This window comes from Cydia amplana, chromosome 8, assembly GCF_948474715.1.
Source record: "Cydia amplana chromosome 8, ilCydAmpl1.1, whole genome shotgun sequence".
NCBI classification, from domain to species: domain Eukaryota; kingdom Metazoa; phylum Arthropoda; class Insecta; order Lepidoptera; family Tortricidae; genus Cydia; species Cydia amplana.
Window position 1 is genome coordinate 9,764,073 of NC_086076.1, and position 25,481 is coordinate 9,789,553.

Below are 25,481 nucleotides of genomic sequence, written 5' to 3' on the forward strand. Positions count from 1 at the left end.
TTGAAATACAAAATACAAATTACAGTGTTTAAAATAATGTATTTCAATTACAAAATATACCTTTATTTTTTTTTTGTTTAGCATTTAGTTTTAACGTTAACGAATATCCTTTCATATAAACTTATAGGGTCATTGCGCTAGTTTTCGTCCAGCTCTAGTTTACGTCCACTTGACGAAATTTGAATATATACCTACATTCCTGCACAAATTTGGACTGATTTCAATCCTTATGTCTAAGGCGTCTAAGCAATATATCTGTCTACATATAACAATGATATTTCGCAAAAAGGAAGCGCTGATAGCCTAGCGGTAAGAGCGTGCGAATTGCAATCCGGAGGTCGCGAGTTCGAACCCCGGCTCGAACCAATGAGTTTTTCGGAACTATGTACGAAATATCATTTGATATTTACCAGTCGCTTTTCGGTGAAGGAAAACATCGTGAGGAAACCGGACTAATTCCAATTACGGCCCTAGTTTACCCTCTGGGTTGGAAGGTCAGATGGCAGTCGCTATCGTAAAAACTAGTGCCAACGCCAATTACTGGGATTAGTTTCCAAGCGGACCCCAGGCTCCCATGAGCCGTGGCAAAATGCCGGGACAACGCGAGGAAGATGAAGATTTCGCAAAAAGTAGTAAATTAAAAATGAAATATATATTTGATATAGATATGAGCGCCGCGCCGGCGCGCCGCCGCCGCCGACAAAATTTTCGCGCCGCCGCCGCCGACGCTGCGCTATCGGCGTGGCATCGGCGTGACCTTGGTAGTTACTACTACTTTCGGAATCAGATAATATATTTTTAATCGAGTTTAGATCATTAACGGCGCCACTTCGAATAGTTTAAAGGCATTCAAAAGGTATTATAGGCCCATATAATTAAAAAATATCGAAGGCAAATGCAAACTTATATGTCTAGTAACCGCGCTAGTAGTCTTGGGGAAACGAAATTATTTAATATCAATTTTAACATCAATATGCTTGTAATAAACATACTGATTTCCTTCAATTTTTATTGTGGAACGTTCCACATTACAATTTATATTGTATATATACGAGTACACTAGACATATGTCAATCACAATGAAAAAAATAACTGTGATCAACTCTGGCTAACGTGAGACTCGAACCCACATCTTTGGATTACCGATCCAATGCATAACTAATTTTGCCAGCTAACCATCCGTCATTTACCGCGAATTTAACCATTGCAAGCATGGTTAAACGTCTTTAAAAGGTATTAAATGGGGTTAATTTTGAGATATTAACGTTTCCACGTCCAAATGTCCGGCCGTTGGCTTCGCACGGAAAGGCGTCGGAATCGGGTCTCAAATATACTTGGCCACTGTTCAAATTTCAAGCTTTGCTCTCTCGCAACTCAATCTTTGGCCTTGCATCGTTCGCATGGAATTAAGCCGCTATCTGAACCTGCAAGTTTTTGGCCCTGTTTGGAGCTCAACTTTCGGCCTGTTTTAAAACGCTTGAGCATTGGTCCTTATGCGATCTTAGCTCCATTGTAGCTCGGCCTTTGGCGTCGCACGAATGGGCCCACAGGAAAGCTCCAGATCTTTAACACTATGGCTTCAGTCTTTATCGGCCTGCGCCCTCGCTCTGCTCTCTTGCAGCTCGGCCTCGCACAGAAGCGCGCCGCAATCAGCGCTCTAGGCGTTCGGCCGTCAGCCAAGCTTACACTTGGTGTTCGATTCTTAGCTGTATGCTTACCTGCAGCTCATCCTCTGGCCTCGCATTGGGAGGCGTCGAAATCAAGTCTTCGGTGTTACATGGAGCTCGGCGTTGGGCCTCACTTTTTGACATAAATTGGTTTTGATGAATCGATATTGGTTAATGACGGAGCTCGATTTTCTTTGGACTGTCGACAAGACGTTTCCCTGATACAGTCAATCCGCAATTTTTAACTTAGCACAAAAGATAAGGGCCTCGCTAAGATCTTCCGGCCAGAGCCTCGCCAAGATTAAGACCGCCTCTGATGCCGCGCGATACCGCTTATCCACAGTTTATACGATATCAATTTTTTTCGTACCATTATTCAATAAATTATCCTTGAAAATAAAAAATGCATTTATTTCATAACTTTCTTACAGCAAATACATGTTTTTTCGGTAAAATTTTGGTTTGAATTCTTTTTTCATTAATCGAAGGTGTTTCAAGGCCACGCCGCCGATTCGCCGCCGCCGCCGACCAATTTTGACCGGCGCGCCGCCGCCGGCTATATGCCTATCGGCGCTCATATCTAATTTGATAATCCGTCAAGTCGTCGAAAACTAGTGCATGGACGGAAACTACTGCAATGACCCTATCCCCTAGATTTAAACGAAAAGTTCCACGCAGAAGTTGACCTAATATAGATCCAGTATCCAGCCAATGAAAATTGTATCTCGGCTGGATCGGAGGTTCGCGGTCGGCTCACAGCTTGTGCGAGAGATTAGACATTTTAGGATTATAGAATTTAATAAAAAGTATTTATAGAAATGTATTTTGAAGCTTGAAGTATTTGAAATACAAAATACTAAATACATGTGAGTGCAGTATTTGAAATACCAAATACAAAATACTTTTGAGGTAGTATTTGAAATACAAAATACTAATTTGTATTTCAAATACGTATTTCAAATACATGTAATTGAAATACTGCCCAACCCTGCCTGCAAGATAAGATAACCTGATGTTAAAGCGTAATCATAGTACAAAATTTCCAAATGACACATTAACTTTGCTAATTTTACGTTCATTTTAACAATGAAAAGAAATGGTATTTTATGTAGAGACCAGCAGTCTTTATTATTAATTTGTCTTTGGTGTAACTGATAGGTATTTGTCTCTGATGTAACCTAAACTTTGTTTTATACATTGTTGCAAGTTGATGAATGGGTTTTAAGTACATTATGGTGAGGAGCCGCGGATTTGGGATAGCATTTAAAAATTTGGTGCCTCTAAAACATATACCTACATGTTAGTTATAGATACCTACATGTTTTTTTCATAGGAACTCGTATTGGTATCATTTTGTTGGTAATTATTTCGCACAACGCCGATCGATCTGCTTAATTCAACCCTCCTATTGAGAGATTTGGCGTGCCAACCTACAGGCACATTTCTTTTTATACTGGACCAAGATAGAAGATCGTTCAAAGAATGTCACATTAGGTGGTAGTGACGTATGAAAGTCGGCGAGAACTAAGACTCGTGTGGGTAATGTGTAATTAGTGATTAACATACAAAGGCGCCCACGGGGCTTATGTAACCAAGGCTTCACGACTCGAACATCTGATCATTTCGTGAAGGAAATAAATTAATATTCCGAAGGGCGTCTAGTCCTAGGGGCATGATACTCTATGGTTGTGCTGTTATTTTGTATGCTTTGCAACAGACAAAGACATTTTCATAAATATATTTTCTAATAGCCTTTTCCGTTGCTACTGGCCAAAGGTGTCTCCACTCGATATCCTATAGCTTAGGTACTAATTTTGAGGTTATATTTGGCCCGGTCCGTGGACAACTAACTTTATATGCATGAAAATGAAGAGACGCCGTGTGTGCTTGTTATGAGTCGGAACAAAAATGATTTAAAAACTCTTATTTTTATCAATTTCCAAAGGAAAAATGCGAACCTACTTGGCCTGCTAAGAACCTACTACAACTACTTTTACTTATTAAAAAACTTGCGCCGGCGATAACCAACATTAATGATAACTTACCTACACGCATACCTACACCTACACCTATACTAAAAGGTATTGACATAGGTATGCAATTATACTTAACTCTCTCGAATCCTACTATTAGCTCGTAAATGCTAAACCATGTAGCTTAAACCCTAGACAAACATAACTTACCATTACATACCCTTTATAATTACCATAATTTCAACACACCTTGACTGGACGAACCGGTAATGTTACTGGTAAAACAAGAGTCAAGTATGAATACCTGAATGGGGTGAGGGTCTGCAAGTGGCCTCAGGAAAAGCAAGTACCTACATACGTAGGTCCTTATAGTAATTTTGCATTGTAATGCGCAATACATGCCAATCAGATGACATCTGTAGATGAACTGGAAATACTGGTTGTTTAGCTTATTTATAATCTAGTATAGTGGACAACTGGACATCCCAAGACTTGCAAGAGTTTAATGATCGTTTCTAAATAAAGCATAGTTTGCATATACCTAACGCTTGCAAATTTGGCTAAACTAAACAAGTGTGGTTATGAATTAGTATTTTTTGTATGAACTGTTTTATTTAGATTTTTTTAAGCATCGGCCGACAAATTTAGTTGATGTCAAATAACTACTTACATCGAAGCATTTCTCACATCCCGTACCTAATTTCCTATGCGAAAAACATCGTCCAAAAAATACGCGTAACTAAGTACGTATAGTTTTATTTAGCTTTTATTAAGCAAAACGGCAATTGATGTCGATGTCAATTACTTAATTACATCGAAGCATTTCTCAAATCACGTAATTACGCGAAAAAACAAGACATCCCCATGAATAAGCAAAATACGATCTATTCACAATGATTCACAGTTTCGCAGCAATTTATAACACGCATCAGACATAGGTGGTAATCTATCTTTCCTTTACAACAACCATGCGAAGACTTTATTACCCAAGTGATTAGGTTGGTTTTAGGTAGACAGGAGTGCAACAAGTGAAGAAATTTAACACAATGCGTCTGAGTCCCACGGAAGTAGGTATACTATGGAGGTCTAGTTCAAGAATTTAATGACAAGCAAATAGAGCCGTTTCTAGGCTATTGTGCTCGTGTGTCGTTCCGACGTTTACTGAGGTGAGATTTCACACCCTCGCCTCGGAAGTATGTCCGATATCTATGAGGGTCTCATAGGTCTCATAGTGAAAATTTACACGTGACATTGATTGATGAACAGCCAGCAAGTTGCAATTTTTTCATTATTATTGTTTGATGGATGTCTGTCTCGGAACGGAACCCAAATCAAACCGACTACTTACGTGAAAAAAATATTAATTAGGTAGTACTTACGCGGTGTTACTAAACTGATTTAACCTTAGGGCGTGCTTAAGAAAAACACACTCAATTTAATGTCGTGCTTAACTTAAGAGACACACGAAAAGCATTGCTCTGCATTCTAGGGCAGTTGGATAAAAAAAAATAGAAACGTCGTTGACCTTTTACCATGTACTTACTTAATGTACCCTCAGTACCTATGTCTTCTTACAATGTGACATTAAGTAACATTCATTTGTTTTCTTATTTATGCAAATATTGTTAGTTAGACGAGCACGCGACTACAGTTAAATAACAAATAGCAGTTATTTAACATCAAAGTGCATGACTTGGGATCCATTTTAGAAACATCATAATAGGCGATTCAAAAAAGCATACTCGACATTGTCAACAAATAGAATAACACCGAAGGTCTTTCGTATGACTTAAAAGCATGAATATGTTATCTAAGAACAGACAAACAGATCATCTTCTAGTGTACGTACGCAAAACCGCTATCCGTTAGCAGGCGTGTCTCACTCCGCGATTTCGTCGCTTTGCTACAGGTAGCTAAAAGTACATCCGTTCGGCCCCAATTTTGGGGAAAGCCATATAAGCCGCGCGTGGCGCGGTCATATCTGTGCTGATCGTAACAGACGCGTTTTGTTAGAGAGTGAGTCTTCTGTACTTAGTACTATTATTTATTAAAAAAATATATTATAGGACATTATTTTATAATCTAACGTAGGTTAGGTTAGGTTAGATTATAATCTCCCTACCATCAGTTTATAATGTAACTAGCGAGATTATAATCTGACGAGTGTTTACAAATTTACGGTTACATATATAATATACAAATACTTAAATACATAGAAAACAACCATGACTCAGGAACAAATATCTGTGCTCATCACACAAATAAATGCCCTTACTGGGATTCGAACCCAGGACCGCGGCTTCACAGGCAGGGTCACTACCCACTAGGCCAGACCGGTCGTTAAATTTATTCTGTGCCGTTAGCGTAAACGTTAATTTGAAGTAAATAAACTGGTATGCAAATTATGGCCCTACAACACAACGCAGAAGACCGTGGCATAACCCATAGTGCTACTGACACACATGCGATTTGCGTAACAACAACAATGAGATCTGCCGATTGGCGTGACGATCGTCGCGGTGGCGTCCGGTGACGCAACCACGGCCTCAACAATTCGACATCGGATCCGACAAACTTTTTTATAGGATGTGACCAATGTGTCGATGGTATCTATTAATTTAATAAGCTGTGGATAAGGTCACTGTCGTCGGTGACATTGATAGGCAGGTCAATGCCTCGGAATCAAACGATGGGACGTGCCAGATATGGCCTTTCGTGCAGGCGTTCCTGCAAGAGTTGTATCACCCGGAATGTTTGAAGATGCATAAGAATGAATACTTCGTCACCTCATCAGTGATTAGAAATCAGTTGGGGCAGACAATACCTCTTATGTTATATCAGTTACTAGTTGTACCCACTTGACCCACGGCTTCGACCACGTTTCAATTAAAACGTCGTTTCATTCAATATGGATTATCGCCTCTTCCTTTGGCAACGTTTTACACAAAAATATCCCATGTCCATAAAGACCCTAAAAGTCGGAAAAGTCCTACAAGCCAAATTGTTTAGCCGAGAAAAAGTAAATAACAGATAAGGTACCTACTTTTCGGTTTCTTATAAATGCGTTACATATACCTAGGTATATATCATCTCCTTTTGAGGGATCTGTTTTCCTATTAGTCGCTCTTCAACCAAACAAAGAGTGTATCGTTTTAAACATATTGAAAGCATCTTGGTAAGAACGAGAAAGCGAACGACTACTTGAAATAATGTTACTTCTAAATAATAATTATGGTTCTAATAGACGTGTCTATTTGTTACAGATGTTCGAAACTGGCCATGGTAATCTGAAGAGTTCCGTTTGCTGCAGTACTCTACGGGGATGACACGGGTAATTTGATTATTGATATTTAACTATTATTAAACTAAATTGCTAACGTTTACTATGAGTAGATATCATGAGATATTATAGCTCACTCATCATGTATGACCACTTTCCTCATAGATAGTAGGTTAATTTCTCTTGACCTAGCCTCGATATGCTAGATCTAAAAGTAATTATACCTATATATAATCCCTTTCTTCTTTAATATCTCGTTATAAAGCAAAATAACACTAAGTAACTAAGGTTGTCAACTGACGTACAAATTTACTTAAAATTATCCTTCAACCGACACCTACATGCGATTTGCGTAACACATGTATAGGTAAACCAGAACTTTGGGAGTATTGTCAAGAGGGCGCTCGTTTTGAATTTTATATAGCAACAATTTGTATAGTGGGGACAATGGAAATTGGCAGATGATTTTTGTTTTATTCCGACAACTTTAATAAGTGCGAAGTTTGATGTTTGGATATTTCTTCGGTTTTTACGCTTAAATGGCTGACTCGATTTAGATAAAATGAATAGCGTAAAGTCAATCTTCTTTTTTTGGTTTCTTTTTTTTTAGGTTTGGTCGTTTAATTACGCCCTTACGCCCTTCGCTAGCAATCCGTGATACCGATGCATGCGATACACCTAATACACAAATCAAATGATTACAAGACATCAACCAAATCGTGACGACCTGACTATAGTGACATTTATCCATAAGTTTGAGACTTACCCGTCAATTCAGATGCTAATTTCGTTATGTTTTCTAATGGAAGAAATTTCTCTCCCGCACGTTTTTTTTTTCCAATAAATAACTATATAGACTATTTACAACTTTTTTCTCTGTAAAATATAAAACTTTCGGCATGATTATTGCAGTCTAATAATAATTCACACGAAACTAGACAAAGCAATGTTTACATTGTCAATATTGACAACTATCATAGAGGGTAATTGTTGCCATTGCTAGAAATTAGTACCAACAAATTTCCGTAAAATGGCGCACCCTCAATAGATCCTGGTTCACCTATACAAAATAGAGACAAACCAAAGAAAGTCTGCAGCGCTAGATTAAAAGTAGTTTTTAAAAATCAGTATGCGACAACACCACAGAAAATGGATTAAATAGTCTTGATACTTGTGAAATTTCTACCATATTTACCGTCTATGAAAAAATTAAGCTGTATGCACAGCTTAATTTTTATGGTAAAATAAATTTCATTCCAACAATAGATGTCACTATTAATATGTAGACATATACTAATATTGATAAATAATATTGGGAGAATGTGACATTTGGCTTCATCAAAATTAATAAGCTTTTGTAATATCCGCGACGGCGGTAAATAGGCACAGAGGGCCTACCGCGAACACCGAAGTTCTCAATATGCGAGCATCTTTCTCTTTTACTCCCATTAAGGCGTAATTAGATTGACAGAGAAATTGCCCGCAATTTGCGAACTGAAGTTTTCGGAAAAACGAAATAAACCATTAAAACAATAAACATATATTAAAAATTAATTTTAGCTTTAACTAGTAGGTACCCATGCCGTGAGCATAAGCATGGAGGTTGTGGGTTCGAGCTCAAAACCCGGCTAGTACCAATGAGTTTCTCGAAATGTTAGAGGAAGTTCATAAGTATGCCTATACCTATTAGGTGTGTTCAATTTGCTGTGAAACCTTAGTCTAAACCAATATTATATCATCTAAGTAGGTACATATGGTGAAGTATTAAGATGTTTCATTCCACTTACCCGTCATCAACTCCAAATTTTGTAAACATTGTCGTTTTTCAGCTTGAATCGCCTCGTGCTGACTTTTTACAAGTGTAAAATTATTCGTCATGCGGAAAAGTAACTCCCGCACGCCGGTTTTGTAAGGTTTCACCATGTTTATTCCGTTCATCACAAAACACAATGAATATTTAAACGATTTTGACAAACAGATACCATAGTGCATGACGTTTACTGACTGCTTAAAAAACATTGCCATATGTAGTTTTTTAATTCGATGTCAAATTATTGCGCTGCAGACTTTCTTTGGTTTGTCTCTAGCACCTTTTGCTTCACAACACCACCAGTATTTATCATAAGATCTAAAAATCAAATCTAAATAGTATTGGTCGTTTCAGGATCTTAGCCTTGGCTCATGATGTCTCAGTCGGCGCTGGGGCTCGGCGGCGAGCGGCGCTACTCCGTGCCCTCCAACCCGCTAGTCCACGACCCGCGCGGCATGCACTCCGAGGACCTGCACGCGTGGTCCATCTACAGGTAGACGCTATCCTCATATATAACTGATATCATCATCATGATCATCAACATCATACCAGCCCTTTATCGCCCTCTGCTGAGCATAGGCCTCTCTTCTAGTACGCCACTTGTCCCGGTCCTGAGCTAATCTCATCCAGAAGTGACCCGCAATCTTCCGGATGTCGTCCACCCAACGAGCCAACGGACTCCAGGCCAGCTATATCTACATAACTTACATAGACCAGCTGTAGAGCTGCCTAATAGGGCTCCATGGTATACTACTACCTACTCTATTCAATCTAGTAAAATGAATTAACATGACTGACGCTGTTTTGGAAATTTGACTCGTTCATAATAAATGTTCTTCAAGTATTTCGTAGCTATTAATCACTTGCCCTTTCTCTGTCACTTTTGATCTCCAATGATATATGTTGGCATTAATCTGACTAGAGAGCTAATCAACATTCAGAAATATCAATTAGAAAACCTTAATTGTGGTCACATCGTTCTACGGATCTGCAATATACCTACACTTCAGACAGACTTTGGAAAATCATTCGCAGAACTTATTCCAATGTTATTTTTTGCAGACAAAATCTGAACTCTGATTTTACGGACAGCGCGCTGGGAAGCACCGACAAGAGCCCTTTGCCTTATGGAAACTTCCAGCTGAGAGATACTACTGTCCAGTCCATCCTGTCCCATCCCAGATATGGACCCAAGTAAGACCAAGATCTTTTCTACTACATACCTATTTACGTGTCCTTCGTAGGTATAAATTAACAGTATAGAGAAACATAATGAAACAGCTTGCCAACCATGTAAAGTTTTAAAATTTCGATTGTAAAAGTTTTATAAGCAATAAGGGAGAGACAGATCTTTCCTACTCCTACCATTTATTGACCGGGCCAAACACATCTGCCAGAAAGATATCTAACCGTGTATCCCTAGATATTCAGGGCCAAGGTTAGACCGGCTGCTTTATTGTAAAGCGATAATTTGACACTTCACCGATATACCACCGCATCCCGCATAAAATTTCTCGTTTCACACAAAAACCTTATTATTCTGTTCCACAGATCAGCGCTTGGTTCGAACATGTACACGTATCTCAAATTCGGACTGCCGCGAGTGTTTCCACCGAACCACAACGGCTCACAGCGCTCTGGGACGCCAAAACCGAAGACCTCGATTGGCAGTGGAATGAAACCGGTACCCAGGTAATACCCATCATTTTATGTGGGTCCCAATTAAACTAAAACTAACATAAAATCCATATGATGTCTGTACTTGGAGTTCAGGTGCCTGTTCTACTGATGACGACACAGGGACGGTTATGCATTTTGGATAAGAGATTTATTGTATACCTGCCCACGTATCCTATTCCTAGAATTCACATTTTAATGATAAATAAATATACAAGAATTGCTCGTTTAAAGGTATAAATATGCTAATGTATTTTTAACAGGATCCAAAGGCAAAGCAGAGGAATACGCGAGACATCATCAGGCTACGACAGTTCAGACAATGAAACCTCTACGAACTACAAATATAGCCGCAAATACCGTTCGGATCCTGATTTTAGAATGCAACACTTGCACACATCCTATCAAGTAAGCTAATTATAAATTATTATTTTATTGTTTAATATTAGTTATCTAGAGGTTCAACAATTAACAATTTTCTGGTACGACAGCAGGAGGTTTTCACATTGTCCGATTTGATAACACATGGAGAAAAAAAAAACTGCTAGAAAATGCCTTATGGTATCAAGTCCAGTCCAATATTTTTTGTAATTTAGCATAGTTCTGTAATCTTATTTTTGTATTTTATTTCCAGCCTCAGGGTGGCCCTGGCGTACCATTAGTAGCCATGCAGCAGGCAGGCCTCAGAAATGAGCCCCATTGGACCAACTCTAGAAATAAGTCCGTCAGCGAGGCCAATCTGCTTGGCATAGAGGCCCGACCACACCGCCCCTCTTATAGCCATCGGAGGAACAGTGTAGCTGATTTCGTGCCTGATAATGACCATCAGAGGTAATTTCTTGACTAAGGAGACTATGCTGGAAATAGAGGTTTTAGTGCGCCTCTGTTGACCTTTACGTTCCACACCTATGGAGCAGGCGGGACTGTGAAAGGACATCGATTGAAGAATACAAGAAACTTTTTCTTCATCGGTGCCCGAAAGTTAAGGATCCTGGTTTCTGCTTGTGATTTACATCAGCCAAAACCACCGTAGTTTTGGGATGCTACAAAATAGTGGCTATTCATATGACCAAAGTTTTTAATTTTCGGGAATGTAAGAGACAAATTATAAATTAAGTCTGTGGTATGAGGGTATGACCATAATTAGAATTATTGTGCTCTTTGGTATGACCCATACATGTGTTTGACATTTCAATGACGTTGTTTTGCATCGCTTGTCATCGTGGGTATATATTGTAGTTACCTATTGTTTTAACAATGGCTACGGGGGCATCGCAGCATTTTGACAATGGCAAGCCGGTCGAGTTAGCGCTAAAAATTAGATTTGGGCCATTGTTGTTGGATTCAACACTTCACACGTGCTGTATTTTATTGTCAAATTTTGCGCTGTTCTATTAAATAAATAACCAAGATTAAGTAAAGGTACACAGGTAACATAGTGTCCGTACCGTAGTAACCTTCCTAGAATAGGTATTTGATGATACCTAGTTGTATAATGTATTGGAGCTTCTGATAACGGCAGCTGATTAGAATTAATTACAGCGGTGAAAGTACTGAAGTGTAGGTACAAATTATTTCATTTTTATTCCCGTGGCATTATAAACACAAAAAATATACGTTGGTTTTTATTTGTAGTTTTATTTGTTTTTCTTGTATTCTTGTTTTGTAGTTTTACAGTGCCTTGGTTTTTACTGTAATGCTTTGTCACATACTTGAGGAATAAATAAATAAGTATACCCTGCTGGCGTTATACTACAAAAAAGTAATACCGAGATAATATTTCTCGCTTGATAACCACATTGAATTTACTACGTCTAGACCTTTTTTTCAGTTACTTGATGGCAGCATCCCACCTTGGAGGTCGAATGTCGAAAGCCGGCAGTCACATGTCTTTGGCGCAGTCCAGGAAACAGTCCACCCTACGGCCCGGGGACCACTTAGATGGATACACGCATTCCGCTTACATTTACCCCAACTATTATGTGAGTATGCATAGCCTGGGAATTCTGTCTCTCAGCCACTGTTACAATGAAATGCATTTAAAGTCATATTTGATATTCGTTCAACACAGCATATAGCATACAGCGTGATCGTGATGATCTATGTAAATAGGTACTTATTTCTACTTTCAGGTTAATAGTTTAGAAATAACTGCACCGGACAACAAATCTGCACTGCTCGTGTCTGGGCTCAGCTTCGAGGTGAAGTCGGGCGAGATCCTCGCGGTGTTGGCCACGTCGCAGCACGAGGCCACGGGCCTGTTGGATGTCTTGGCTGGTGTTAGGAAGGTTAGTTAGACAACGCGCAAGTCGACAACCATTGTAGCGACTTACTCGTTGGTGTCTGGTGGTACACCACGTATTAGGTACACCTACACGTCAGCACTGTATGATAAAACATCAGGGACATTTGTATTTTAGAACGTTGTATGCAGCACGCAGCGTACGGCACAAATCGGAGGCCAACTCCTGAGATGATACATTCTGTCTTTCTTGTCTTGGAATCGAATCACCCAAATCCTTCAACGCGGGAGGGTTTTATGTATTCTAAAATCTCTGAACATGTCTTTTTGCAGAAACTAACAGGCGATATAGTCCTCAACGGTCAGCCTGTGGCGTCATCAACGCTTCGTAAAGTAGCAGCCTACGTGCGAAAAGACACGTCTCTCTGTCCCTCCATGACGGTGGAACACACACTGCGATTTCACGCGGCGCTGCGGCGGCCGAGGAACAACCAGCACCAGGTCAAGATGGATGATAGAGATCGGGTAAGTTCTGATCATATGATGTTTGGACAACTTAAAACCTAAAGGTGTAAGTTGATACCAAAATTTAGTCACTTCTGCTTTCCCCGAAGCTACTTAGTTCTAAAACGCTGCGCTGGTGGGGTCATAGCACTCTCGTTGTCCTGTTTCTGTTTGACCCTATGGTTGACTGGTAGAAAATGCCTTGAGATCCATTGAACTTTCTCTGCGACCAAAGCCCGTAGAATATTAGTATAAATATTAAGCTGTCTCCTATATCACTTGTTTTGTTTCCCAGTTCCTCAGAAACCCTCTGCGGAATAAGACAAGTACTCTCTGACTGGTTCTACTTTAAAAAGTCTAAAGGCTACGTCACATAAGCGCATTTTCCGGGCGCGGCGTGAGCGGGGCGCGCAGCTCTTACATACAAAACGCTCACGCCCCGCCCGGAAAACGCGCCTGTGTGGCGAAGCCTTAACAAGGCATATTACTCATTCTATAACGTTACCTTCTTACCTTATCAGATAATTCAATATCACAACTTTCATTTGTTCCAGATAAATTGGCTAATAGAAGAGCTGGGTCTCGACCAAGTCCGAGACACGAACGTGGCCCGTCTAACAAGATCCGAGATCAGGAGGCTCAACGTCGCCTGCCAGTTATTGCTCGACACGGCCATCCTGATCCTGGATCAGCCTACGAAGGAGATGGACATCTTCGACACCTTCTTCCTGGTGGAGTATTTGAGGAACTGGGCGAGCGGCGGGCGCGTTGTGATCATGTCGTTACACCCGCCGACTTATGAGATCTTCGCTATGCTTACAAAGGTAAGGTAAAAAAAAAATAGTGTCAGACTGTGGCATACCAAACAGAACCCTTCCGATTAAGTGTGTCGAACTTCACGTTAATGTGTCTTTGAATTTAATTTCATATTATGGGATTTTTTCTTATAAAATTTATTTCCAAACTGGTCCTTCGAGCCGGATAATATTTTAAAATATTTAATACTGATTGATATTTTTCAGGTGGTCTTAATATCCGCTGGTAGAACGATGTTCAGCGGCTACAGAAGAGACATGTTGCCATATTTCGCTTCTATCGACTATCCTTGTCCCGCCTTCAAAAATCCTTCTGATTATTATTGTAAGTACAAACATCATCATCATTGGTCTTTGCGTCTATTACGATTTAGACAATGCCCGTGTAGATTTCTGGCATATGTACAAACAGAGAAACATACGAAACACGTGTGATATTTAGTTACTTCGTGACGATGCTACGCAATTCATCATCTTCCTTGCGTTGTCCCGGCATTTTGCCACGGCACAAGGGAGCCTGGGGTCCGCTTGTCAACTAATCCCAGGAATTGGCGTGGGCACTAGTTTTTACGAAAGCGACTGCCATCTGACCTGCCAACCCAAAGGCACTGACAATCCAACCTCTAGATTGAGCTTAGGCCAATTCTTTCATGAAACCGATGCTGGCAAAAATACGGGGTTGCGGGGGGACGAGGTGAGCGAGTCCCGTGCCGTGATTGGTCCGTTCAAAGACACGGACCAATCACGGCACGAGATTGACTCGAAGATGGAGTAACGCTACCGTATGTGTGGCAGAGGGGGTAGCGCGACTATGCTATGTCTAGAGGTTGGATTGTCTATGCCCAGAGGGTAAACTAGGTCCTTATTGGGATAACGATGCTACGTAATTGCGATTGTTATACCTATTATGTGTATTGTGTTATCTGTTGTGGCATCACCGAATGGGCCCTACGGAAGACCAGCGCTGGCTTTATAGCTAGCATTATGCTGAGTTGGGTCCATTTCGTGGTGCACACTTATTGATTTCTTCTTTTCTTGCTGTTGTTGTCTGTACATGTCCGTACATGTTTTGTGATCATCACGAGTAAAAATATTTTATCTTATCTGTTGCGAACGCAACCTTTTATTTGTATAAAATCTCAATACCTATATTCCTAATGCAGTAGCTAAACGCGGCCGTCGGGCTCGGCTAGTATTCGGAAGCTTTTTCTTAAGCACCAATAGGGGCGCTCCACATACTCTCTCATCAGCCTTCATACAATAACTACACCACTTCTACATTTAACCGTTTTGGCAAGAACCCTTGTAACCAGTATCTTTGGAAGATTACATCAGTTTACTTTAAATCGAAGCTTTTTATTTGAGTCGTCGAGCTCCTGACCTGCACGGCGGCGTATCTTATAGCAATCGGTATTGAACTCGGTTCTAACAAAGGTTTCGTTTTCAGTGGACCTAGTAACGCTGGACGACCTGTCGGCGGCGGCCATGTTGGAGTCGTCGGGGCGCATCGAGGCGCTGGCGGGGCTGTTCGCGGGCGCGCAGGCGCCGCCCGAGCCGCCGCCGCCCGTGCCGCTGCCCGCGCCAATCGCCCGCCCCAACGTCGCAGTGCAGGCGTTCGCTCTTATAGAGTGAGTAAAGCGTCTCATGATGACTTCTGGCAATTTTCATTCTTGAGGCATTGCAACTTGTTGCATGCATAAACTCGATGAAATGAGATGATGAGGTTGCACTTCGGGGAGTGTGCTCAAGAGCTACACGAGCTTATTCCACCGTCCCCATTCTACCATCGGACTTTTAGACGCACGGCCGGTTTCCATCCTTACTTGGTAAATATTCCACCAATTCGCACGAAGCGCTTTGCTTCCTCGTTTCTTATGCGCATTGCCAAGGAATGGAATTCCTTGCCGGCGTCTATATTTCCGAGCTCATATAACCCGGCAACCTTCAAATCAAGGGTGAACAGGCAGCTTCTGGGCAGGCTCGCTCCATCGTAGGCCACGTCTTCGCCGTGGCTAGTCTGTGGCCATGAGTAGGTAAGCCCATTTATAATACAAAAAAAAGATCACATGATAATTTTAGGTAGTACTAAGTACTTATCAAATTCCCAAGGAAACCTTTGGGTTCGATGATCAGACCGGTTTCATCATTGTAGCTATGGCTACCGTTTGGTATGGAACAGCTGATTAAATAGCAATAGCCCCATGGAGCTTAAATCAAACAGGAGATTGCGTATAAAGGTACCTAATGACTTTGGATGACATCACTTTGATGCTCTATCCCCTTCTCTACGATGTGTCTCACCTTAATGCTTTATTATAGGTATAAGAGAATCATCCTGCAGAAAGATACCTCGAAACAAGAATAGGTACATAAATTCTCTCAGCCAAAATTTAAAAATGCATGTTCCTGGTGTTTTCTAAGTTTTTTAAGCAGCTTATTCTATTTTATTGTTCCCAGAAAAAGTTTGGTGTTCACTCAAATGACGACGTTGTCGAATGTGGTAACGCGGGTGCTCATCGCAGCCATCATGTCGCTCATCACGGGAACCATCTTCTGGGATCTACCCACCACTGACGCGAAGGTGAGAGCCGATACACTCCTGTTAACCTTCAAGAAACTCAAAAGACATACCACGTAATTTTCACTCCTCAAATAATTATTAAAATTAAAATAAACTCATTGCTGATAAGTAGGTACCTAAATGAACACCGCTGTGGCATCGCATCTGACATATAAATCAAATTCAATTAATCATTCCAATGAATTATTTACTTATTACAGTTAACGCAAAACGACCGAGTCGGATACCACTACTCTGTGATGTGCCTAAGTCTATGTCCACTGCTCATGTGGCTCACCGCACGGGAAGCCAGCTCTATGAGAAGACACGTAGAAAGAGATGTTGCCGTGCCGTTATACTCTCGAACCGTATTTATACTTTATGATGTAAGTAGCAAGGTCCATTTTTACTTGTGTCATAAAGACCCACTTGGTTTCCACTACTCCGTGATGTGCCTAAGTCTATGTCCACTGCTCATGTGGCTGACCGCACAGGAAGCCAGCTCTATGAGAAGACACGTAGAGAGAGATGTTGCTGTGCCGTTGTACTCTCGCACCGTATTTATACTTTATGATGTAAGTAGCAAGGTCCATTTTTACTTGTGTCATAAAGACCCACTTGGTTTCCACTACTCCGTGATGTGCCTAAGTCTATGTCCACTGCTCATGTGGCTGACCGCACAGGAAGCCAGCTCTATGAGAAGACACGTAGAGAGAGATGTTGCTGTGCCGTTGTACTCTCGCACCGTATTTATACTTTATGATGTAAGTAGCAAGGTCCATTTTTACTTGTGTCATAAAGACCCACTTGGTTTCCACTACTCCGTGATGTGCCTAAGTCTATGTCCACTGCTCATGTGGCTGACCGCACAGGAAGCCAGCTCTATGAGAAGACACGTAGAGAGAGATGTTGCCGTGCCGTTGTACTCTCGAACCGTATTTATACTTTATGATGTAAGTAGCAAGGTCCAGTTTTACTTGTGTTATAAAGACCCACTTGGTTTCCACTACTCCGTGATGTGCCTATGTGTAAGTGTAAGGCCTGAGTGGACGCTCGAGTTGGGCGTGCAGCGGGGCGGGGCGTGCGGCGTGCATGTTTAACAAATGCAAACGTATAGGAGCGGCCTTAGTGCACGCTGCTCAAAACACTTGGGAGCTCGACGCCACGCTGCACGCCCCGCCGAACGCTCCCCTTCGAGCGTCCACTCAGGCCTTACCCTAAGGCCTGAGTGGACGCTTGAAGCGGAGCGTTCGGCGAGGCGTGCAGCGTGGCTTCGGGCTCACGCGTGATGTGAGCAGCGTGCACTAAGGCCGCTCCTATACGCTTGCATTTGTTTAACATGCACGCCGCACGCCTCGCCCCGCTGCACGCCCAACTCGAGCGTCCACTCAGGCCTTACACTAAGTGTATCAATTACTTATGTGGCTGTGTATGGGAAACTTGTTCTATGAGAAGACACGTTGAAAGATGTTACTATATGCCGTTATACTTTCACACCGTAGGTATTCATGATGTATTATGGTCGCGAAGAACGAATGAGTTTCCTCTATTACGTGACGTGCTTAAATCTGTGTCTACTGCTGAGGTAGCTAAGGTATCGTGTACTGTTTTCTTTCAGCAATTTCTGGAGCTATGGTCGGCTGTGCTGACATGGTTCGCGTACCTCGTGCCGAGCTACGCCATGAGCGGCCTCTACGCCCAGACTCCGGGGTCTTTCGACGGATTCTATATTTATTTAGGTAAGGTTTGGTATTTCCGTTCGCTACTAGTAGTTTTATTAAGTCAACTAAGTAGAGTCTATTAATATCTTCTTTTTATCGTATCATTATTTACGAGTTAGGTAAGGCTTAACCTTTTCCACGCCGTGTCAAACACAAAAGCCGTCACTTAGACGCCACATCATTGAAGTGTCAAAACTGAAGTTGAACTTTATGTATATGCACGTAGGTCGATGTTGCTCTGTGGTCTGTGACCGATTAACCGGTCTTTGGCGTTGAACCTACGGTGCGGATATATCGGTCATTGGCGTCCAAAAGGTTAAAGTTTTGGGTAGTGTTCCTTTCACACTACGAACAATACGATCTTTATAGTTATTTTTGTATCGGCTATAAAATGGATGCCACTGCACTGGCTTTATTGAAAGCGTCTAAGCGGTCATCATAGGTCATATTTCCCGTAAACTCATCATAAGATTCTTCAGCAAAAACTGAGTATGAGGCTCGATCCATAGCCGCAGCGTTCTCGGCTCTCGCTAATAAAATCGTTTTTAACCTATTCGACGCCGTGTCAAACACAAAAGCTGTCACGTTGACGCCACGTCACCAAAGTGTCAAAACTGAAATTGAACTTTATTTCAATTCAATTCAATTCAATCATTTATTTCAGACATAAGTACAAGTACAAGCCCATATCATTTGTTAGTAATACAATATAAATTAATCTTAATATGCTAATGTTAGTAAGTACACATTAAATTAGAAAACTTTATGCATAAGCACGTAGTTCTATGTTGCTCTGTGGTCTGTGACCGATTAATAGGTCTTTGCCGTTGAACCTACCGCGTCCAAAAGGTTAAACCCGTTCTGTCTTGTGTACATTTCTTGTGATTATCGAACCTCTCTCGTGCATTTCAATTATACTGAAACTAATTTCCAGGCCATACTCTTAACCTGTCAGATCCCAGTGGCTCAAATATGAGCCGGAATTGTATGGATTTGAGAGGTCCTGGGAAACGAGGGGTTAAGCAAGACCTCTACACTATAAATACCTTTCAGGTTACACCGCGCTGTATCTAATAGCAACCCAGATGATGTTCCGAGCCTTCGTTTTCCTCGTGCCGATGGAGAAGACGGCCACAATCCTGGCCGGTTTCTGCTTCCTGCTCAGCACATTCGCCAACGGGGTGATGCTGCACCAGCAGGACTTGCCGCAGTACTGGCGCTGGCTGGCGTACGTGTCGCCCTCGAGGTGGACGCTGCCGGAGATCCTGATGAAGGAGCTGAGCGAAACTGCCTTGAGGACGAGCATTAGTAAAGAGATGAGGTGTACTAATAAACAGGTATGTTAATGCATTGGTGATATTGCATAAACTTATTTAGGTTATACCAGAGATTCATTGATTGTAGTATATGTGTCAAAGAAAAAAAATTGTTTATTCTACATTTTTAAAAGAAGCCTTTATCTATGAGACATGTCGGCTCCGTTGGGCCTCTAGGTATATTACAAAATTTCAATAAAAAATCTGAAGAGCCAACAGGAGCTAAGATTTAAATATTTTATAACGGAAGCGGCTCCTAAAACTAGTGCGATAAGGACAAGGCGAAAAATCCTGCGTAAAAATCTCAAAAATCGAGGTTTCGTACTCGACTGTTTCCTCCTCCAAAACTTAACCAATCGTAACAAAATTTGGAAATCTAAATGATAATGACATTATCTGTGTCAGACCGTTTTGCTATTTTGACTAATTAATATCAGTTTTGAATAGCACGCCTCTCATTGCGGCATAGTCAATTAGGCCATTTTGGCCATTTTTGAAGGGCAGCACCTTAAAAAACAAAAATATCAAAAAAAGCAAAACGGTCCGACACAGATATTGATAATTAAATCAAAACCCACGGAGGAAACAGTCGAGTACGTTTGTATGGAGAAATGACCACTCCTGTTGGCTCTTAATAACTATCGAACCTGCTGACAACATTTATATCGGAATATCTGGACAGACATACAAGAGAATACTCACCCAATCTGAAAGCCTTCACTTCCGTTCGCTCGGTCAGGCGTGTCTCACTCCGCGATTTCGTCGCTTTGCTACAGGTAGCTAAAAGTACATCCGTTCCGCCCCAATTTTGGGGAAAGCCATAAGCCGCGCGTGGCGCTGTCGCCACCTAGCGGCCATATCTGTGCTGATCGTAACAGACGCGTTTTGTTAGAGAGTGAGTCTTCTGTACTTAGTAGATACTATTATTTATTCTGTGGCTCGGTCCGTTATACTTAATAATTAATCGTAACCTTTGTCCCATTCTTCCAGAGACCGTATAACGACATCATAGTACAGTCCCAATGTCCACCGCCAAACGGCACCCAAGTCCTTTCCAACTTCGAGTACCTCCGCGCCGACTACATCTGGGAGTGGTCAGAAGAGAGCTTCCTAATAGCCCTGGCCATCTTTTATGCGGTCTTCGCTGTGATCGCGCTTTTGGCTTTTGTGTGCGACTGTACCAAGTACGTCAGGAGAAAGGAACGAAACAGCTTCAAAGGGCACAAGGTTACTGTTAATACTCCTTGAAAATAGTACTTTGACTTTTATGTAATGAGAAATTTATGAAGAAAATTGAAGAAACCTAAATATAAATACAAACTAAATTTATAAAAAATAACCACCTACTAAAACCAGTCCCGGGCTGCCCCCGTCGCAAAGGTGCCCATCACGCTCGCTGCGTTGCCGCGTTGGATTGCGATTGTATTGGAAGATGAATTAAGTTTCCATATAATTTAATGCAGAAATTACGATTGCAGTAAAAAAAGTTTGTAGATGACAAAAAATATGGATTACTTTTGGTATTCGAGTAGAAACATAAGGAATTCAATAAATTCAATATCTCACGTATTTTTTGTAAAACCTGAACTAAAAATGTTGATCTTAAAAGCTGATCTGGAAATTAGTTGTATCGCTAGAAATTAAGTAAATAAATGAATGTACAAAGAAATTATAACTAAAGTAGTACTTATTTCTAATAGTAATAGAATATTAATAACTAAATGCGAAAGGCTGACTGTATACCGTCTTCCGTCCTTGAATGCATGAATAATTGAATATTGTATAATAAAATGTGCCGAATGCATGTATTAGGTTAATTAGACACATATCACAAGTTTATCTTAGTCACTACTTTTCGTTCTTCACCATGTTTTGCCAAAAACGTGATGTCTATGAAACTATACTATTATCGATAGAGTAAATAAAAAGAACAGAATGACAATGTCAAAACAACGCTTACATCGTTTTCTTTTACGTGTATGATAATGAACGGTGTTTTTTTTATTGGGTATTCTCGCAACTAGGTTGGATATTGTTGTTGAAAGCTGTGACTTCCATTTCTTTATTCTTGAACTATCTAGCTTTCTCTTTTCTACTTCTGTAGAAAAGTCCTTCAAGCACTTACCTATTATGATTGTGAATGTACATGTGCTCAATGCAATAGTGTATGAAATAATAAATGAAAAATTGTCATTTACGCAAATCCTTTCTTAGGCCCGACCTCACAATGAGAATTACGTTATATTGCCGAAAACGGTGTAACAACTAATTCATTTGACCGATCTAATATTGCAAAGTAACATAACTCGCTCGGACCGTCTAGATGAGCCTTAAATCTAAATGAACCATCATATACTCTTGTACGGTAAAACAGTATTACGACATTTTAAGGTGTTTATTTTTATTTACCTATACTGCTAAATGTTGACTAGTACCTACATCTGATTTTTATCCTTCTTCTTTTATTTGATAGGTATAGTTTATTAAATTTTAAGTAGTTTAAAGGAATTAAAGTGGAGCCATATCAATTAGATAATTATTTAATAATTTTTAAGTTACCTTACTTTCGGCATAATAAAAATAAATTTAAATTATGTGTTTCGTTTTATTTCATGATTTCACTTAGGTACATAAAATTCGTAAAAAAACAATACAACAATAAAATTTTAATCCTAAATAAATACGGCAGTTTTACGAACAATATTAAATATTGTAACAGGTACTTACGAAGGGGCAAATATACATTTTGTATCTTATGATAATGCGCATACAACTTATTTTTGATTCTCACGAAACGTGTGTATCCGAGTTGGTGTGAAATAATTCGTGATATCGTTTACAGATTGCGCAGAGGCAAGGTTTGTTTTGTTGGTATGCTTTTGTTTGGCTTATAGTTGGCATGTGTTCGTACTCGTGAGTGAGTCTCTCATCGTCATCTACGTATCGGCTCTCAAGTAATACTTTATTGTCTTCGCTATGAGCCGCGCGTTGCTGACTGCTCCTGGAAGAAGTTACTTAAACATTCATAAAAAGTATACTTTCACTCTCTAATTACCACCACAAGTTCAAAGCCACAGTGAACCTTATTAGTACGGAAATAAGGTCGATTTTTGTTTTATATTTTTTTTGTAAGTAACTATAGTGGTTTGGTTGTCACCTGACGATTTACTGATTTTATTCCATTCTTTGGGTAATAAACTAATAACCAGTGTTATTAGTTCTTTAAAGTCAATATAAGTCAAGTATTCTTGTTCTTTAAAGTCAATATGTGAGTGAAATACATGCCACGTGCACTCCAGGAGCGTCGGTGTACATACACGTGACACTCGGTGAGACTAAGTTTCTTTTTTTTTCAAAGGCACATATACATAATCAATTTTAAAGTTACTCGCCAAACTGCTACTGCTTAAAATGCAGTTTGTTGGCGAGTACAGAGGGATATGGTAAGGAATAAGGGTGGAATCACATCTGTCAGCATCGAGCCGCATTTTGTATATGAGAAATCGCTCGTTAGTATGAAGATGCGTACGCATCGGAAAGCTGAAAGCATGCGTACGCATCTTCATACTAACGAGCGATTTCTCATATATAAAATGCGGCTCGATGCTAACAGATCTGATTCCACCCTAAGGACCGCTGTGAGTTACCTTTCAACATCATCATCATAGTTGCCCGCGGCATTGATCCAACAGTCGTCCGCAGCTACGTTCACATTGAACACACAATAGTCTCGCTGCGGACATTGCGCGGACGTCGCTCTCTTGTATGTGGGACTAGGGGAACAGGGTAAGGAATAACGATACAGTTTTATGGGTAAGGATTTCTGCAGTTTTAATAAATAAATATTCACACATTCTAAAAAGCGCTGGTGGCCTAGCGGTAACAGCGTGCGACTTGCAATCCGGAGGTCGCAGGTTCGAACCCTGGCTCGTACCAATGAGTTTTTCGGAACTTATGTACGAAATATCATTTGATATTTACCAGTCGTTTTCGGTGAAGGAAAACATCGTGAGGAAACCGGACTAATCCCAATACGGGCCTAGTTTACCCTCTTGGTTGGAAAGTCAGATGGCAGTCGCTTTCGTAAAAACTAGTGCCCACGCCAATTACTGGGATTAGTTGCCAAGCGGACCCCAGGCTCCCATGAGCCGTGGCAAAATGCCGGGACAACGCGAGGAAGATGATGATTATAGGACATTCTTACACAGATTGACTAAGTCCCACAGTAAGCTCAAGAAGGCTTTTCTTGTGGGTACTCAGACAACGATATATATAATATACAAATACATAAATACATAGGAAACACCCAAGATTCAGGAACAACTGTGTAAATCACACAAATAAATGCCCTCACCAGGATTCGAACCCAGGACCGCGGCTTTACAGGCAGGGTCACTACCCACTAGGCCAGACCAGTCGTCAAATATATTCAGTTTTAATGAAAATATATAATAGAGATTTGAAGCAAAAGCAAGTCGGGGAATGGATCATGTAACGGAAAAAATTAAAGTATCGCTCGAATATGCAAGAGTGATAGAGGGGTAGAGGGGGTAGATAACTCACGAATTTTCTATTTTCGCAAGATATGTAAGTAAATATACTTACTCAGAATATGCACAGCGGAATTTGTCTTGGCCGCGACTGGCGCTGCTAGCGGAGCCCCCAGACCGCGACCTCGACCGGGACTTCGTGCCGTGTTTGCCACTAGTACATTTGTTTCTGGAATGATTAGATACCAATTAGAGTCTATAATACTTTCCATAGGCACTAATATCAACACTTAACTGTCCATCGACTCTTTTATCTTTATAATAGTATTTACGAATTGTTATATAAGACTAGGTACCTATTTCATTTTCCATGGTACGGTAGGTACTCCTACTCATATTAATTGTTTCAATGCACAAAAATCTTTTGACCTTTTAGAATGAAACCAGAACAATAATAAACATGTTGAAAATCTTTAACGTTCCTATTACCCTCGCGGAGTGCTCTAATAATATTTTGGGTAAGCATGGTAAGATGAAACTACACAGTGATTTAACAAAATGTGATTTATATGGGCCCCTTTTTTTGTTAATCAAAACAAACATACGAAACGATAAGGCATTAGGTATATTGATTAAAAATGCTAATTAAATTAATTAGGAAAAAATACAACAAAAATAAATGAGCAAGGTTCAGATTTTAGAAGTCATTTTGCAATCGTGTACCACTAATTAACCATGGGCCGTGTACTAATAGTGTTTATTAGCATTTGTGTATTTTACCAAGTTACCAACGGCTCCGGTTAGTATAAAAATTGTTACGTTTTACAATAATATATTCAACCTAATTAAGACGTGATGTCTAAAACATTTTAGGTTTCGTTTTAGAGAAAAAAGCTGTGACAACGTATAAAGGACAAGGTACATAAAACCCCTCGTGCTTTTTGCCTGCCCGGATTAACGAGGTCTTACAAAAGAGAAATTACAGTTTTATATCACTTCTTGTCAATAAGATCACAATTTGTGTGTAAATGCAAGACTGAAAGGAAATACTCCATAACTCATCCAATTATCCATATAATCAACAGCAGGTTTTTCTACTACCGACTGTGCGTGATGTTACCAAGCGTAGCACACTCCGCATTTTAAACTAAGTTAGGGATATGAGATATGGTGAAACTATTTGTAATGTTACTTTTTAGTTTTAGGGTCGTTACGTAGACAAATACCGCAGCCACGGCGTGAGGAGAATAAGACAGGGTACGTCACTATCTACTTTAATTATCGCCTTTATTTGGCATTGACTGTCAACACGTTATCTAGGTAAGGTACCGCAAATAAATTACGAAGATGCCACACATGATTATGAATTAATACAGAATGTTTACAAAGATTCCATTTATTTTAAGGGATACGTTTTATCTTAAAT

General features: G+C 40.4%; 2 protein-coding genes across 2 annotated transcripts in view; one reads left to right on the top strand and one right to left on the bottom strand.

Moving 5' to 3' along the window:
* Positions 1-20,843, top strand: part of LOC134650183 (ATP-binding cassette sub-family G member 8) — an 84,085-nt gene extending 63,242 nt beyond the window's left edge. The window contains exons 3-19 of the mRNA XM_063505089.1: positions 6,904-6,971; positions 9,085-9,223; positions 9,793-9,924; positions 10,282-10,422; positions 10,671-10,815; positions 11,042-11,238; positions 12,239-12,389; positions 12,540-12,695; positions 12,983-13,174; positions 13,708-13,977; positions 14,176-14,293; positions 15,416-15,596; positions 16,426-16,549; positions 16,750-16,914; positions 18,147-18,267; positions 19,303-19,586; positions 20,556-20,843. Of these exons, the coding sequence (XP_063361159.1) occupies positions 9,102-9,223; positions 9,793-9,924; positions 10,282-10,422; positions 10,671-10,815; positions 11,042-11,238; positions 12,239-12,389; positions 12,540-12,695; positions 12,983-13,174; positions 13,708-13,977; positions 14,176-14,293; positions 15,416-15,596; positions 16,426-16,549; positions 16,750-16,914; positions 18,147-18,267; positions 19,303-19,586; positions 20,556-20,813 (2,757 nt within the window). The 5' untranslated portion in view covers positions 6,904-6,971; positions 9,085-9,101 and the 3' untranslated portion in view covers positions 20,814-20,843. The remainder of the gene's footprint in view (positions 1-6,903; positions 6,972-9,084; positions 9,224-9,792; positions 9,925-10,281; positions 10,423-10,670; positions 10,816-11,041; positions 11,239-12,238; positions 12,390-12,539; positions 12,696-12,982; positions 13,175-13,707; positions 13,978-14,175; positions 14,294-15,415; positions 15,597-16,425; positions 16,550-16,749; positions 16,915-18,146; positions 18,268-19,302; positions 19,587-20,555) is intronic.
* A 1,246-nt stretch (positions 20,844-22,089) lies between these two features.
* Positions 22,090-25,413, bottom strand: LOC134650434 (uncharacterized). The gene is made up of 4 exons (XM_063505389.1): positions 25,385-25,413; positions 24,171-24,284; positions 23,213-23,338; positions 22,090-22,563 (listed from the first exon to the last, which is right to left on the bottom strand). The coding sequence occupies exons 1-4, from the start codon at positions 25,411-25,413 to the stop codon at positions 22,353-22,355; spliced, it is 480 nt and encodes a 159-aa protein (XP_063361459.1). The 3' UTR covers positions 22,090-22,352.
* Between the last annotated feature and the right edge of the window lie 68 nt (positions 25,414-25,481).

Coding starts and splice junctions, on each gene's coding strand:
- LOC134650434 (XM_063505389.1), bottom strand. CDS start 25,413: ATGTGTGGCATCTTCGTAATTTATTTGCG. Junction 23,339..24,170: donor TTCCGCTGTGCATATTCTGA/GTAAGTATATTT, acceptor CTGTTCCCCTAG/TCCCACATACAAGAGAGCGA. Junction 22,564..23,212: donor TATGATGATGATGTTGAAAG/GTAACTCACAGC, acceptor TTCTTCCAGGAG/CAGTCAGCAACGCGCGGCTC.